This window comes from Saccopteryx bilineata, chromosome 3, assembly GCF_036850765.1.
Source record: "Saccopteryx bilineata isolate mSacBil1 chromosome 3, mSacBil1_pri_phased_curated, whole genome shotgun sequence".
Taxonomy (NCBI): Eukaryota; Metazoa; Chordata; class Mammalia; order Chiroptera; family Emballonuridae; genus Saccopteryx; species Saccopteryx bilineata.
Genome location: NC_089492.1, coordinates 205,860,846 through 205,877,634, shown reverse-complemented (window position 1 = coordinate 205,877,634; position 16,789 = coordinate 205,860,846). Strand labels below are relative to the sequence as shown.

The following is a 16,789-nucleotide window of genomic DNA, read 5'->3' as shown; positions in this document are numbered from 1 at the left end:
ACTGACAAGCAACATATTTTTCAAAAATCTCTACCCCACAAATAAACTGGCCATCCAGGGAGCACATAAGGCTTAAAAAATTCAGAATGACCTTCTTAGTGTTACCAATGTAGAAAACTAGAACTTTGTTGAGGGGATTTACTCTGCCCTATACCTTGTAATTCTGTGGCTGCTGCATGAGTGGGCCAGGAAGGAGGCTAATGTAGCTTAGCAATAACAGATACATCAGATCCAATATCTAAAAGTCCTTTATTTTTATTTATTTATTTTTTTTTGTATTTTTCTGAAGCTGGAAACGGGGAGAGACAGTCAGACAGACTCCCGCATGCGCCCGACCGGGATCCACCCGGCACGCCCACCAAGGGGTGACGCTCTGCCCACCAGGGGACGATGCTCTGCCCCTCCGGGGCGTAGCTCTGTTGTGACCAGAGCCACTCTAGCGCCTGGGGCAGAGGCCAAGGAGCCATCCCAGCCCCCGGGCCATCTTTTTACTCCAATGAATGGAGCCTCGGCTGCGGGAGGGGAAGAGAGAGACAGAGAGGAAGGAGAGGGGGAGGGGTGGAGAAGCATATGGGCACTTCTGTGTGCCCTGACCGGGAATCAAACCCGCGACTTCTGCACACCAGGCCGACGCTCCACCACTGAGCCAACCGGCCAGCGCTCTAAAAGTCCTTTGAATTTATGCACATGTATTGTTAGTTCCATTTCAGGGCGTTCCTGACCTATTTTTTTAAATCCAATTGGCAAAATCATAGGAGCAAAATCACCAATTTTCTTGGGGCCCATTTTGCAGGATGTTGCCTGAGCAGCAGAATAGCATCCTTATACTATTCTTCAAACTGCCTGAATTAGCCGTGAGACAAATTCTTTTTTTTTATTATTAATTTTAATGGGGTGACATTGATAAAATTGTCTTATATAACCTTCTAACTGGTTTTCTTTGTGCCCCTACCCTCCCCCAAACCCCTCCTTCTCCTCCCCCCCCACCGTGTAACCCCAACACTGTTCTCCATATCTCTAAGTCTCATTTTTATGTCCCACCTATGTATGGAATCATATAGTTCTTAGTTTTTTCTCATTTACTTATTTCGCTCAGTATAATGTTATCAAGGTTCATCCATGTTGTTGTAAAAGATCCAATGTCATCATTTCTTATGGCTGAATAGTATTCCATAGTATATAATATACCAAAGTTTTTATTCCACTCATCCTCTGACAGACACTTCGGCTGTTTCCAGAACTATGCTATTGTGAACAATGCTGCTATAAACATGGGGTTGCATTTCTTCTTTTCAAACAGTGCTATGGTGTTCTTGCGGTATATTCCTAACAGTGGTATAGCTGGGTGAAAAGGCAGTTCGATTTTTCATTTCTTGAGGAATCTCCATACTATTTCCATAGTGGCTGTACCAGTCTGCCTACCCACCAGCAGTGCAGGAGGGTTCCCTTTTCTCCACATCCTCACCAGCACTTATTCTGTGTTGTTTTATTGATGAACGCCATTCTGACTGGTGTGAGGTGATATCTCATTGTGGTTTTAATTTGCATTTCTCTAATGATTAGTGATGTTGAGCATTTTTTCATATGCCTATTGGCCATTTGTATGTCCTCTTTGGAGAAGTGTCTATTCATTTCTTTTGCAATTTTTGGATTGGATTTGTTTGTCTTTGGTTGTCTTAAAGATTGTTGTCTTTTGGATTGTTTGTCTTCCTGGTATTAAGTTTTACAAGTTCTTTATAAATTTTGGTTATTAACCCCTTATCAGACACATTGTCAAATATATTCTCCCATTGTGTAGTTTGTCTTTTTATTCTGTTCTTATTGTCTTTAGTTGTGCAGAAGCTTTTTAGTTTGATAAAGTCCCATTTGTTTTTCCTGTCTTTTATTTCATTTGCCTGTGGAGACAAATCAGCAAACATATTGCTGCAAGAGATGTCAGAAAGCTTACTGCCTATGTTTTCTTCTAAGATGCTTATGGTTTTAGAGCTTACATTTAAGTCTTTTATCCATTTTGAGTTTATTTTAGTGAATGGTGTAAGTTGGTGGTCTAGTTTCATTTTTTTGCAGGTAGCTGTCCAATTTTCCCAACACCATTTGTTGAAGAGACTGTCTCTACTCCAATGTATGCTCTTACCTCCTTTGTCAATTATCAGTTGTCCATAAAAGTGTGGGTTTATTTCTGGGTTCTCAGTTCTGTTCCATTGATCTATATGCCTATTCTTATGCCAGTACCAGGCTGTTTTGAGTACAATGGCCTTATAATATAACTTGATATCAGGAAGTGTGATACCTCCCACTTTATTCTTCCTTTTCAAGATTGCTGAGGCTATTCCTGTTCTCTTTTGGTTCCATATAAATTTTTGGAAATGTGTTCTATATCTTTGAAGTAAGTCATCAGTATTTTAATCAGTATTGCATTGAATTTATAAATTGCTTTGGGTAATATAGACATTTTAATGATGTTCATTCTTTCTAACATGAGCATGGTATATGCCTCCACTTGTTTGTATCTTCCCTGATTTTTTTTTAATCAATGTTTTATAATTTTCTGAGTACAAGTCTTTAATCTCCCTGGTTAAATTTATTTCTAGGTACTTTATTTTTTTGATTGCAATGGTAAAGGGGATTGACTCCGTAATTTCTCTTTCTGACAGTTCATTGTTAGTGTATAAAAATGCCTCTGATTTCTGAGTATTGATTTTATATTCTGCCACCTTGCTGAATTCATTTATCAGGTCTAGTACTTTTTTGACTGCGACTTTAGGGTTTTCTATGTACAAATTCATATCATCTGCAAATAATGATAGTTTTACTTCTTCTTTTCCAATTTGGATGCCTTTTCTTTCTTTCCTTTTTTGTCTGATTGCTGTGGCTAGGATTTCCAGAACTATGTTGAATAAGAGTGGTGAAAGGGGACACCCCTGCCTTGTTCCTGATCTTAAGGGTATTGCTTTTAATTTTTGCCCATTGAGTATTATATTGACTGTGGGTTTGTCATAGATGGCCTTTATCATGTTGAGGTATGTTCCCTGTATTCCCACTTTGCTGAGAGTTTTGATCATGAATGGGTGCTGGATTTTATCAAATGCTTTTTCTGCATCTATTGAAATTATCATGTGGTTTTTCTCCTTCCTTTTTTTTATGTGACGAATCACATTGATTAATTTGTGAATATTGTACCAGCCTTGACTCCCAAGAATAAATCCCAGTTGATCATGGTGTATGATTTTCATATATTGCTGGATCCAGTTTGCTAATATTTTGTTGAGGATTTTTGCATCTAAATTTATCAGGGATATTGGCCTATAATTTTCTTTCTTTGTGTTGTCTTTGCCTGGTTTTGGAATCAGAATTATGCTCGCCTCATAAAAGGAGCTTGGAAGTCTTCCTTCCTCTTGAATTTTTTGAAATTGTTTGAGAAGGATAGAAGTTAGTTCTTCTTTGAATATTTGGTAGAATTCACTTGTGAAGCCATCAGGCCCAGGACTTTTCTTTTTTGGGAGTTTTTAATAACTGTTTCAATCTCATTTGCTGTAATTGGTCTGTTCAGGTTTTCTGAATCTTCCAGATTAATTTTTGGAAGCTTATATGTTTCAAGGAATTTGTCCATTTCATCTAGGTTGCCTAGTTTTTTGGCGTACAGTTCTTCATAGTATTTTCTTACAATATTTTGTATTTCTGTTGTGTCAGTTATTTCTCCACTCTCATTTCTAATTTTTTTTATTTGAGTTCTCTCTCTTTTTTTCTTGGTGAGTCTGGTTAAAGGTTCATCGATCTTGTTTACCTTTTCAAAGAACCAGCTCCTGGTTTCATTGATCCTCTGTGTTGTTTCTTTAGCCTCTATGTCATTTATTTCTGCTCTGATCTTTATTATTTCCTTCCTTCTACTACATTTGGGCTTTACTTGCTGTTCTTTTTCTAGTTCTTTTAGATGTAGCATCAAGTTGTTTATTTGAGTTTTTTCTAGCTTCTTGAGGTATACTTGTAATGCTATAAACTTCCCTCTCAGTATTGGTTTTGCTGTGTCTCATAAATTTTGAGTTGATGTATGGTCATTATCGTTTGTTTCTTGGATTTTTTAAATTTCTTCTTTGATCTCATTGTTTATCCATTTGTTATTTAATAACATGCTATTTATTTTCCAAGTGTTTGAGAATATTTCAGTTTTTCTGTTGTGGTTGATTTCTAGTTTCATGCCATTGTGATCAGAGAAAGTGCTCGATATGATTTCAATCTTTTTAAATTTGTTGAGACTGTTTTTGTGCCCTAACATGTGGTGTATTCTAGAGAATGTACCATGAGTGCTTGAAAAGAATGTATATTCTGCTGTTTTAGGGTGAAAGTTTCTGAATATATCTATTAAATCGAGTTGATCTAATATGTCCTTTAAGTCTGCTATTTCTTTGTTAATTTTCTTTCTTGAGGATCTATCTAATGCTGTTAATGGGGTATTGAAATTCCCTACTATTATAGTATTGCTGTTGATCTCGCCCTTTAAGTCCATCAAAGTCTGCTTTATATATTTAGGTGCTCTTATATTAGGTGCGTAGATATTTATAATGGTTATATCTTCCTGTTGGATTACTCCCTTTATCATTATGTAGTGACCTTCTTTATCTCTAACTATAGTCTTTGTTTTAAAGTCCATTTTGTACAATATAAGTATTGCTACCCCAGCTTTTTTTCAGTTCCATTTGTGTGAAATATTTTTTTTCCATCCTTTTATCTTCAGTTTATGTGCATCTTTTGTTTTAAGGTGTGTCTCTTGTAGACAGCATATGTATGGGTCCTGTTTTCTTATCCATGCAGCTACCTTATGTCTTTTGATTGGATCATTTAATCCATTTACATTAAAGTTTATTATTGATATGTAACTGTTTGTTGCCATTTTATTCTTTAAAACTGTATTCCTCTTTTGCTATATTCTTTTTCTCCTTTGATCTGTTTAGAACAGGTTCCTTTGCATTTCTTGCAGCCTTGGTTTGGTTGTAGTGAATTCCTTGAGTTTTTTTGTCTGTAAAGCTTTTTATTTCTTCTTCAATTTTAAATGATATCCTTGCTGGATAAAGTAGTCTTGGTTGTAGGCTCTTGTTCTGCATTACTTTGAATATTTCTTGCCATTCTCTTCTGGCCTCAAATGTTTCTGTTGAGAAGTCAGAAGTCATCCTTATGGGGCTCCTTTGTAGGTGATAGTCTTTTTTTCTCTAGCAGCTTTTAATATTTTCTCTTTATCACTTAGCTTTGGTATTTTAATTATGATGTGTCTTGGTGTTGATTTCTTTGGATTTCTCTTTAATGGAGTTGTCTGTGCTTCCTGAACATGTAAGATGTTTTCTTGCATTAATTGAGGGAAGTTTTCAGCTATGATATGCTTAAACAAAGTCTCTATGCCTTGTTCTTTCTCTTCTTCTTCAGGAACCCCTATGATGCGGATGTTATTCTCCTTAGAGTTTCCTCATACTTTTTGAGTCTCTTTTCTTTTTTCTGCTCAGCTTCCATGCCTTTATTTATTGTGTCCTCTAACTCGCTGATTGGATTATCAGCTCCATCCATCCTGCTTTTAATTCCTTCCATTGTGTTCTTTATTTCAAATATTGTATTTGTCATTTCTGACTGATTCTTTTTTATTATTTCAATGTCTTTTTTTTATATTTGCTATCTCTTTTTTTTTCTTTATTTTTTTTAGTGTTTTTTTTTTTTTTGTATTTTTCTGAAGCTGGAAACGGGGAGAGACAGTCAGACAGACTCCCGCATGTGCCCGACCGGGATCCACCCGGCACTCCCACCAGGGGCGATGCTCTGCCCACCAGGGGGCGATGCTCTGCCCCTTTGGGGCGTCGCTCTGCCGCGACCAGAGCCACTCTAGCACCTGGGGCAGAGGCCAAGGAGCCATCCCCAGCGCCTGGGCCATCTTTGCTCCAATGGAGCCTTGGCTGCAGGAGGGGAAGAGAGAGACAGAGAGGAAGGAGGGGGGTGGAGAAGCAAATGGGCGCTTCTCCTATGTGCCCTGGCCGGGAATCGAACCCGGGTCCCCCGCACACCAGGCCACGCTCTACCACTGAGCCAACCGGCCAGGGCCTATTTGCTATCTCTTTATTTAGGTTTTCGTAATGTCCATCTATTGTTGTTCTAATATCTTTGAGCATCCTAACAATTGTTATTTTAAACTCTGCATCTGGTAATTTGGTTATATCTGATTCATTTAGGTCCTTTTCTGGAGATTTCTCTTGGTTCATTTGTGTTTCATTTCTCTGCCTTCGCATTTTCTCTGTGTAAAGCAAGGTTTTGGCCACTGGAGTCCACTGGGTATGGCCTCTGTTCCTTAGGTATGGTCTGTCTGAAGGCCCGCCACCCCCTTTTGTGTTGTTGTCTAGGGCTTTTGGGATTGGGTGTTGCTGGTGCCTGCCCAATGGGGTTGTTGCTGTGGTTTCCACCTCTCCTTCATGGGAGTGGCTGTGATCACATGCTCAGGTGCACAAGCCTTGGTGGCCTTGGCCTTTGCCCCGCCCCCTGTTGGTGGCGTTATGCTCAGCCCTGAGGGCAGTGGCGAGCACCTTTTCTCAGCTGCGGATCTCTGCCTGTTTCTGGGCTTTCGCCCCGCCCTTGCTGGGGGAGCCCACTCGTGGAACTTCTGCTAGCCTTGGCTCTACCGGCTGGGCAGGACTTCGTGCCCATGCTCAGCTCAGTAGCGGAACTCTGCCTGTTCTGGGCTTTTGGATCCACCCCCGTGGGAGGAGCCAGCTCTCAAGTCAGGCCACAAGCCTCAGTTCCACAAGGTTACTGTAGCCCTGAAAGCTCCCTCCTTCTAAGCGACTCTGCTCTGAGTGCCGCAGGAGAGCTTGTTGGCTGGTGTCCTCCTTCCCTTTGTTTGTATTGCTGTTTCCAGGGGAAATATTCACTTCAGATTTGGGGAGTGACTCGTTCCAGGGATTAGGGTGGCTGTCTTTCAAAATGTTTCTCCCTGTGCCTCATAGATTACACTCTCTTCCTGCTACTCTGGTATTCTCCTCTCTCCCTGTCCCCCGGATCCCCGGTTGAGTGGTTGTGAGAGAGGTTTTCTGTGTGGTCCCTTTAAGAAAAATTCTCGGTCTGAGAAATCAGACTCTTTCTCACAAACAGTATCCTGACTTGTTTCCAGCTAAATACTGTCTTTACGCCTCTTCTGGGACTGGGGCTGCAGGTTGGGGCTTTGTTCCTGGGGCTCAGGACCCTCCCCTCTCTGCTAAACTCACTTCCCTCCACACGAGTCTCTCCCAGCTGCCATTCGCTCCGGGGAGCTGGGTAGCCCTCTCCGCATTTCTGCTTTTCCTACCAGTCTCGGTGTGGCTTCTTCAGTGTTCCTTGGTTGGAGAGTCCTCTTAGTTTAGTCCAAAGTTGGTTTTTCCAGGTGATAGTTCTTAAAATTAGTTTGTAATCCACTTTGGTTCTGGGAGGTGGGAGTTGGTATGTCCGCCTACTCCAGCGCCATCTTGTCTTCTCCAGATGATTGTTCTTAAAATTAAGTTGTAATTCACTTTGGTTCTAGGAGGTGGAAGTTGGAATGTCTGCCCACTCCATCGCCATCTTGCCACCCCTCAATATTTATATATTTTAAGAGTGATAATTACAATAATGAAAAGTCATTGAGGCTAAGTAAGAAATAAGTTCAAGTTCAACCTCTAGGACTTACTATTATTTGGTGTTCCATACTTATTTCATAAAGACATACCACATTAGGTCTTGTCTGCTACTTAAATTCAAAACACATTTTCTCAGAGTTATATATAAAAAGTAATATTTGAACTTAGAATTTGACCTTTACATGTCTATTTTTAAAGGCAAGATAAACAAATAAAATCAAAGTTTGTAATTCTCAAATTTTCCATATGAACTCTCCTTTCTTAGGTATATACATATTTTCAATTTTCTTTTCAAAGTAATTTATACACATGGTTAAAAAAGCAATTATCACAAAAGGGATTTGATGAAAAATAATCATCTCTTGCCCTAACCGTCTTCACTCTTAGTTATGATTCTCTGAGCAATCTTCATTTCTGTTTTTAGTTCTGTTTGATGATGACCTTTATAACTCTAAATAATATTCTTCTGTTGTTAACTTTTCATTTATAAATATTAGACAGCACCTAGATATGTATTTTTATTGTAAATTTATTAACCAATGTTTTTGTGAAAATAATTATAAAATTTCACTGACATTGAAAATATCTTATTTTGTTATAGTGGCACCAATAAAAGCCCTATGTAGTCAGCGTTTTGATGACTGGAAAAGAAAATTTGGACCAATAGGATTGAATTGTAAGGAACTGACTGGAGATACACTAATGGATGACCTATTTGAGATTCAGCATGCCCATATTATTATGACAACTCCAGTAGGTGTTATTTATACTTTATTATTACCTTGGTTTATTAGAAAATATCTATTTCTCTTTACAAATAAAAAAGGTTAAAAGAAAACACAAAGTAGAAAAATATATTTGCAATGTAAAATAATAAAGATAGTTTTCAGGATATATAAAGAATACTTAAATTAACAAGCAAAAGACAACCAAATATGAAAAGGAGGCAAGAGATATGAATAGGCATTTTGTTATTATAGATAATTTGTAATTGTACTTGCTGCTTGTATTCTTCTACTCAAATATTATACATTGCAGAAGGAGGATCTTGATTAAGTTTAAAAGAGGTACTTAGTATAATTTTGAGTATTTTTTTGGTAAACTTCAAAATAAATGGGGATTCAATTTTTTAAACACTTGTAAAACTGTCAAAATCCTTAAACATTTTTTAAAAATTTTTTCACAAGACTTTTAAGATGTTACCTAAAACATTGCCTATTATTTGTAACATGTCAGGTTAAAACTTTTATTGATTTCTTAACGATATTTATTATAATCCCTTATATTAAATCATTTACATTTTTTCTCTAGGAGAAATGGGATAGTATGACTAGGAAATGGAGAGACAACTCTTTGGTCCAACTGGTTCGACTGTTTCTCATTGATGAGGTAGCAAACACATTATTCACTTTTGGAAATAAACATAAAAAAGATTTGTAGAATGGATAGAAAGAAGCAAGATATTTCAGCCAAACTATGTTTGTATTATCCCTTCAATTGGGAACTGCTATTTTCTCATGGAAGTGTGTTAATATTCTTGCACATTTTAATTGATTAGATATATTATTTACAAAACTTTTTTATTTAAAGATTTTATATATTGATTTGACAGAGAGAGGAGAGGGAGAGAGATAGAGTGAGAAGTATCAGCTCATAGTGCTTCACTTTAATTGTTCATTGATTGCTTATTACATGTGCCTTTACCAGGCAAGCCCAGGGTTTCTAACAGGTGACCTAAGCATTGCAGGTTGACACTTTATCCATTGTGCCACCGTAGGCCAATATTTATTCTTATAGCTAACAATTTTTTTTTCTTGGTTTGTTTCTTTAGGTACATGTTGTAAAAGATGAAGCTCGTGGACCAACTCTTGAGGTTGTAGTCAGCAGAATGAAAACTGTGCAGTCTTTATCTCATACTTTAAAAAATACCAGCACTATTATTCCAATGAGATTTGTAGCTGTGTCTGCAACAATTCCAAATGCTGAGGATGTAAGTTAGAATTTTAGTCTATTTAATTTTTTATGATTAGTGAAGTATTTGGCCCTGCCCGGTAGCTGAATTGGTTGGAACATCATCCCAATATGCTAAGGTTGTGGGTTTGATTCCCTGGTCAGGGAAAATACAGAAATAAACTGGTGAATGAATGAATGAGTGGAAAACAAATCAATTTCTCTCTTTCTCTCTTCCTTTTTCCCTTCTCCATTCCCTACCTCATCCCTCTCCTTTCTTCTTTCCTCTAAAATCAACAAATAAAAACCTGAATTATTTAGCCACTTTAGTCTTAGAGAAAAGTGAGAGGTTTTGTTTGTTTTATAAATCACCTAACCATTTAATAAGAAAGGGTGTTGTAGAAAGTAATGGCTATATTTCATAGGGAAGACAGTATATTAAGGCCATAAAATTTGCTTGATTATTTTTTAGAAAATATTTTTGGTGCAAGTCTACTATTTACTGGTATCTAAAATTCTTAGTTTCATGGGTTTCAGATACCTTGTAATAATTTGACTATAATATGTTATAGTTGTTGTAACTAGCTGACTCTAGTTGTATAGCAAAGTATGGTAGAAAATAAAAATAATTTGTTAAGTGATTACCATCTACCTCCCCCAATTCTGTGTGTCTAGCATTGTGATAAGCACTAATGATAGATGTAAAAGGGGAAACATACAGACCCTGTTCTTGAGGATAATCTCATGGTTAGTGGAGTACAGACATGAACATTAATTATAAATAGTTTTATACTACTCTAATGTGTATATGTCTTAATTTTTTTCTTCAGTTTTTTTTTTTGCAAACTTGTAAAACAGTACACAGTCTCACTCTGCTTTCCCACTACTATTTACTTCTCAGTCCTCTATAATGTGACTTTTTCCTCCTGCTACTTTTTTTATTAATTTTAATTTATTGTGTTAACATAGATGCGAGTATCCCACTGAATATAACACCCTCACTCCCCACCCCCGTATCCCTATTTACACTTTTTTTTTGGCAGAGACAGAGTCAGAGAGGGACAGACAGGAAGGGAGAGAGATGAGAAACATCAATTCTTTGTTGCACCTATTTACACCTTTTTTGCCCCCCTCCTCCTAACTCTTTCCCCCTGGGATTTACTGTCCTGTTATCTGTATCTATGTGTTATGTATATTTAATTTCACTAATCCCTTCACCTTCTCTGATCCCATCTCCTTATCCCCCTTCCCTCTGACAGCTGTCGCTCTGCTCCCTGTGACCCTGCCTCTGCCTCTGCCTCTATTTCGTTCCTCAGTCACTTTTATCCTTAGATTCCACATATAAGTGAGATCATATGATATTTGTCTTTCTCTGCCTGGCTTATTGCTCTTAGCATAATAATCTCCAGATCCATCCATGCCATTGCAAAAGGTAAGTTTCTTTCTTTTTCATGGCCGCGTAGTATTCCATTGTGTATATATACCACAGCTTTTTGATCCACTCATCCATTGATGGACACTTGGGCTGTTTTCAGATCTTGGCTATTGTAAATAATGCTGCAGTAAACATGGGGGTGCATGCATATCTTCTTTTGAATCAGCGATATGATATTCTTTGGATATATTCCTAATAGTGGAATAGCTGGGTCAAAAGGCAGTTCAATTTAATTTTTTGAGGAAATGCCATTCTGTTTTCCACAGTGGCTGCACAAGTCTACATTCCCACCAGCAGTGCAGGAGTATACCCTTTTCTCCACATCCTTGCCAGCACTTATTGTGCGTTATTTTGTTAATGAGCACCATTATGACAGGTTTGAGGTGATATTTCATTGTGGTTTTAATTTGCATTTCTCTGATGATTAGTGATGTTGAACATCTTTTCATATGCCTATTGGCTAGCTGTATGTCCTCTTTGGAGAAGTGTCTGTTCTATTCTTTTGCCCATTTTTTAATTAGATTGTTTATCTTCCTGGTGTTGAGTTTTAGAAGTTCTTTATAAATTTTGGTTATTAACCCCTTATCAGATGTATTGGCGAATATGTTCTCCCATTGTGTGGGTTGTCTTTTTATTTTGTTAATGGTGTCTTTTGCTGTGCAAAAGCTTTTTAGTTTGATATAGTCCCATTTTTTTATTTTGTCCTTTTATTTCATTTGCCCGTGGAGATATATCAGCAAATATATTGCTACAAGAGATATTAGAGAGTTTACCTATGTTTTCTTCCAAGATGTTTATGATTTTGCGACTTACATTTCAGTCTTTTATTTATTTTGAGTTTATTTTTGTGAATGGTGTAAGTTGGTGGTCTAGTTTCATTTTTTTGCATGTACCTGTCCAATTTTCCCAGCACCATTTTTATTAAAGAGACTGTCTTTACTCCATTGTATGCTCTTATCTCCTTTGTCAAATATTAATTGACCATAAAGGCATGGGTTTATTTCTGGATTCTCTTTTCTGTTCTATTGATATGTATGCCTCTTTTTATGCCAGTACCATGCTGTTTTGATTACAATGACCTTTTAGTATAACTTGATATCAGGAAGTGTATATCTTTCACTTTATTCTTCATTTTCAAGATTGCTAAGGCTATTCGTGTTCTTTTTTTCTGTATAAATTTTTGAAATATTTGTTCTATATCTTTGAAGTATACTGTTGGTATTTTAATAGGAATTGCATTGAATTTATAGATTGCTTTGGATAATATAGACATTTTAATGATATTTATTCTTCCTATCCATGAACATGGTATATGCTTCCACTTGTTTGTGTCTTCCTTGATTTCTTTTATCAATGTTTTATAATTTTCCAAGTACAAGTCTTTTACCTCCTTGGTTAAATAATTTACTTCTAGGTACTCTTTTTTTGTTGTTGTTGCAATAGTGAAGGGGATTGTTTTCTTAATTTCTCTTTTAGACTGTTTATTGTGGTGCATAAAAAAAGCCACTGATTTTTGAATATTGATTTTTATATCCTGCCACCTTGCTGAATTCATTTATCAGGCCCAGTAGTTTTTTGACTGCAACTTTAGGGTTTTCTATGTACAATATCATATCATCAGCAAATAATGATAGTTTTACTTCTTTTCCAACTTGAATGCCTTTTATTTATTTTTCTTGTCTGATTGCTGTGGCTAGGACTTCCAGACTATGTTGAATAAGAGTGGTGAAAGGGGGTACTCCTGCCTTGTTTATGGTCTTAAAGGGATTGCTTTAAATTTTTGCCTATTAAATATGATATTGGGTATTGGTTTATCATAGATGGCCTTTATTTTGTTGAGGTATGTTTCTTGTATTCCCACTTTGCTGAGAGTTTTGATCATAAATGGATGCTGGATTTTATCAAATGCTTTTTCTGTATCTATTGAGATAATTATGTGATTTTTATCCTTTTGTTTATGTGATGAATCACATTGAATGATTTGCATATATTGTATCAGCCTTGCCTCCCCAGTGTAAATACTGCTTGGTCATGATGTATGATTTTTTTTAATGTATTGCTGGATCCAGTTTGCTAATATTTTTGTTCAGAATTTTAGCATCTAAGTTCATCAGGGATACTGGCCTATAATTTTCTTTCTTTGTAGTGTCTTTACCTGGTTTGGGAATGAGGATAATGCTTGCCTCACAAAAAGGAGTTTGGAAATCTTCCCTCCTTTTGAATTTTTTGAAATAGCTTGAGAAGGATAGGTATTAGTTCTTCTTTGAATGTTTGGTAAAATTTGCCTGTAAAGCCGTCTGGTCCAGGACTTTTGTTTTCTGGGAGTTTTTTGATGTGTTTCAATTTCATTTGTTGTAATCGGGCTGTTTAGGTTTTCTGATTCTTCCAAAATTGAGTTTGGAAGATTGTATGTTTCTAGGAATTTATCTATTTCACCTAGGTTGTCCAATTTTATGGCATATAGATCTTCGTAGTATTTTTTTTTACAATTCTTTATATTTCTGCTGTGTCAGTTGTTACTTCTCCACTTTCATTTCTAATTTTATTCATTTGAGTTATCTGTCTTTTTTTCTTGTTGAGTCTGGTTAAAGATTCATCAATCTTGTTTACATTTTCAAAAAACCAGCTCTTGGTTTCATTGATCTTTTATTTATTTATTTATTTTAGCCTCTATGTAAGTTATTTCTGCTCTAATCTTTATTATTTCCTTTCTTCTACTTCCTCTGGGCTTTATTTGTTGTTCTTTTTCAAGTTCTTTTAGATGCAGGGTTAAGTTGTTTATTTGAATTTTTTCTTGATTCTTTTAAAAAAAATTTATTTATACAACTTTAACAAGTTGACATCGATCAATTAGAGTACATAGATTTGGAGAAAACATCTCCAGATCATTTTGACATTTGATTATGTTGTATACTCATCACCCAAGGTCAAATAGTCTTTTGTGACCTTTTATTTGGTTTTCTTTATACCCCTCCTGTCCCCCACCCCTTCCCTCTCCTCCTTTTCCCTCCCCTTGGTAACCACTGCACTCTTATTCATGTCTATTCGTGTCTCAATTTTGTGTCCCACCTATGTATGGAATCATATACTTCTCCCAGGAAGAAATACAAATGGCCAAAAGATACATGAAAAGATGCTCTTCTTCACTAGCTATTAGAGAAATTCAAATCAAAACTACAATGAGATACCACCTCACAACTGTTAGATTAGCTATTATCAACAAGACAAGTAACAACAAGTGTTAGAGAGGCTGTGGAGAAAAGGGAACCCTCACTCACTGTTGGTGATAATGTAAAGTAGTACCACCATTATGGAAGAAAATATGGTGGTTCCTCAAAAAATTAAGAATAGAACTACCATATGACCCAGCAATCCCTCAACTTGGTTTATACTCCCAAATTTCAAAAACATTGGTACATAAAGATACATGCAGCCCCATGTGCATTGCCACATTGTTCACAGTGGCCAAGACATGGAAACAACCAAAAAGCCCTTCAATAAATAATTGTATATGTATAAATATACTATGTATATTCCATAGTATACTATGGAATACTACTCAGCCATAAGAAATGATGACATAGGATCATTTATGACAACATGGTTGGACCTTGATAACATTATACTGAGTGAAATAAGTAAATCAGAAAAAACTAAGAACTGTATGAATTTTCTTGTTTCTTAAGATATGCCTGTAATGCTACGAACTTATTTCTCAGGACTGCTTTTGCTGTATCCCATAAATTTTGAGTTGTTGTATGTTCATTTTCTGTTGTTTCAAGGAAATTTTTTATTTCTTCTTTGATCTCGTTGTTAACCCATTTGTTATTTAATAACATACTATTCAGCCTCCACTATTTTTATTGTAGTTGATTTCTAGTTTCATGACTTTATGATCAGAGAAGATGCTTGATATGATTTCAGTCTTCTTAAATTTATTGAGACTTGTTTTGTGTCCTAACATGTGGTCTATCCTAGAGAATGTACCGTGAGCAATGTATATTCTGCTGCTTTGGCATGAAAGGTTCTGAATATGTCAATTAAATCCCGTTGATCTAATGTGTCATTTGTGGCTGCTGTTTCTTTGTTAATTTTCAGTCTGGAGGATCTATCCATTGATGTTAGTGGGATATTAAAATCCCCTACTATTATAGTATTGCTGTTGATCTTGCACTTCATGTCAATCAAAATCTGCTTTATATATTTAGGTGCCTCCTATATTATGTGCATAAATATTTACAATGGTTATATCCCCCTGTTGGATTGTTCCCTTTATCATTATGTAGTGACCTTTTTATCCCTTACTATAACCTTTGTTTTAAAGGCTATTTTGTCAGATACAAGTATTGCTACCCCAGCTTTTGTTTCATTTCCATTTGCATGAAATACTTTTTTTTATCCCTTCACTTTCAGTCTACATGTATCTTTTATTTTGAGGTAGGTCTCTTGTAGAGAGCATTATGTATAGGTACTATTTTCTAATCCATGCAACTACCCTATGTCTTTTGATTGGAGCATTTAATCCATTTACATATAAGGTTATTATTGACATGTACTTATTTATTGCCATTTTATATTTTAAATCTACATTCCTCTTTTTCTCTATATCTTTTTTTTTTTTTTTACTCTTTTTACAGCAGGCCCCTTGACATTTCTTGCAGTACTGGTTTGGTTGTAATGAATTCCTTGCATCTTTTTTTTGCCTGGGAAATTTTATTTCTCCTTCAATTTTAAATGATAGCCTTGCTGGATAAAGTAATCTTGGTTGCATGTCTTGTTTTGCATCACTTTGAATATTTCTTGCCAATCCCTTCTGGTCTCAAGTGTTTCTGTTAACAAGTCAGATTTCATCCTTATGGAGGCTCCTGTAGGTAATTAACTGCTTTGCTCTTGCAGTTATTTTGTATTCTTTCTTTGTCTCTTAACTTTGGCATTTTAATTATGATGTGTCTTGGGGAAGCCTCCTTGGTTTCCTCTTTAATGGGACTCTCTGTGCTTCTTGAACTTGTGTGACTTTTTCCTTCATCAATTTAGAGAAATTTTCAGCTATGATTTCTTCAAACAGGTTCTCTATCCCTTGTTCATTCTCTTCTTCTTCATGTTTTGGGCCTCTTTTCATTTTGCTGCTTTACTTCTGTGCTTAATGTTTATCTTGTCTTCTAAATTGCTGATTCGATCCTCTGCTTCATCTAGCCTGCTGTTGATTCTTTCTAGTGCAGTTTTCATTTCTGATATTGTCATTTCTGACTGATTCTTTTCTATGATTTCAATGTTTTTTTATGTTTTCTATCTCTTTTTAGGTGTTTATTATACCCATCCATTGTTGTTTTAACATCCATGTGGAGCATCCTAAAAATCATTATATTAAACTCTGCATCTGGTAGTTTGGTTACTTCTATTTCTGGGAGTTCTTTTTCTGTGTACTTCTCTTGTTGATTCATTTGGGTCACATTTTTTTGTCTACTCATTTTGTCTGTTTACAGAATCCTTCTTTGGGCATGCTGCTTATGTAGCTAGCTAAGTCTGGAATTGGTGCTGTCTTCCACCAGCTACCAATTGTGTTGGTTCTGGATCTTCTTGGGTTGGTGTCAGCTGTTGTTTGTAACCCGCTGTGGGCTACCTGTCTGCAGCTACTGCTCTTTTTGCTGTCTGTGCCTGCGTTTTCTGTGCCTGGGTACTGTGGGAGGGGCCAACCTGTGTAAAAGGATCAGCTTCTTCCTGCTTAGAGATGGCAGCTGCTCCATAAAAGCCTCAATCTCTATTAGATTTGCCTCTACTTTTCAAC

The 16,789-nt window shown here is 36.4% G+C and overlaps 1 protein-coding gene across 1 annotated transcript in view; it reads left to right on the top strand.

Moving 5' to 3' along the window:
* Positions 1-16,789, top strand: part of HFM1 (helicase for meiosis 1) — a 164,166-nt gene that overhangs the window by 30,910 nt on the left and 116,467 nt on the right. The window contains exons 8-10 of the mRNA XM_066266521.1: positions 8,221-8,372; positions 8,931-9,008; positions 9,451-9,609. Of these exons, the coding sequence (XP_066122618.1) occupies positions 8,221-8,372; positions 8,931-9,008; positions 9,451-9,609 (389 nt within the window). The remainder of the gene's footprint in view (positions 1-8,220; positions 8,373-8,930; positions 9,009-9,450; positions 9,610-16,789) is intronic.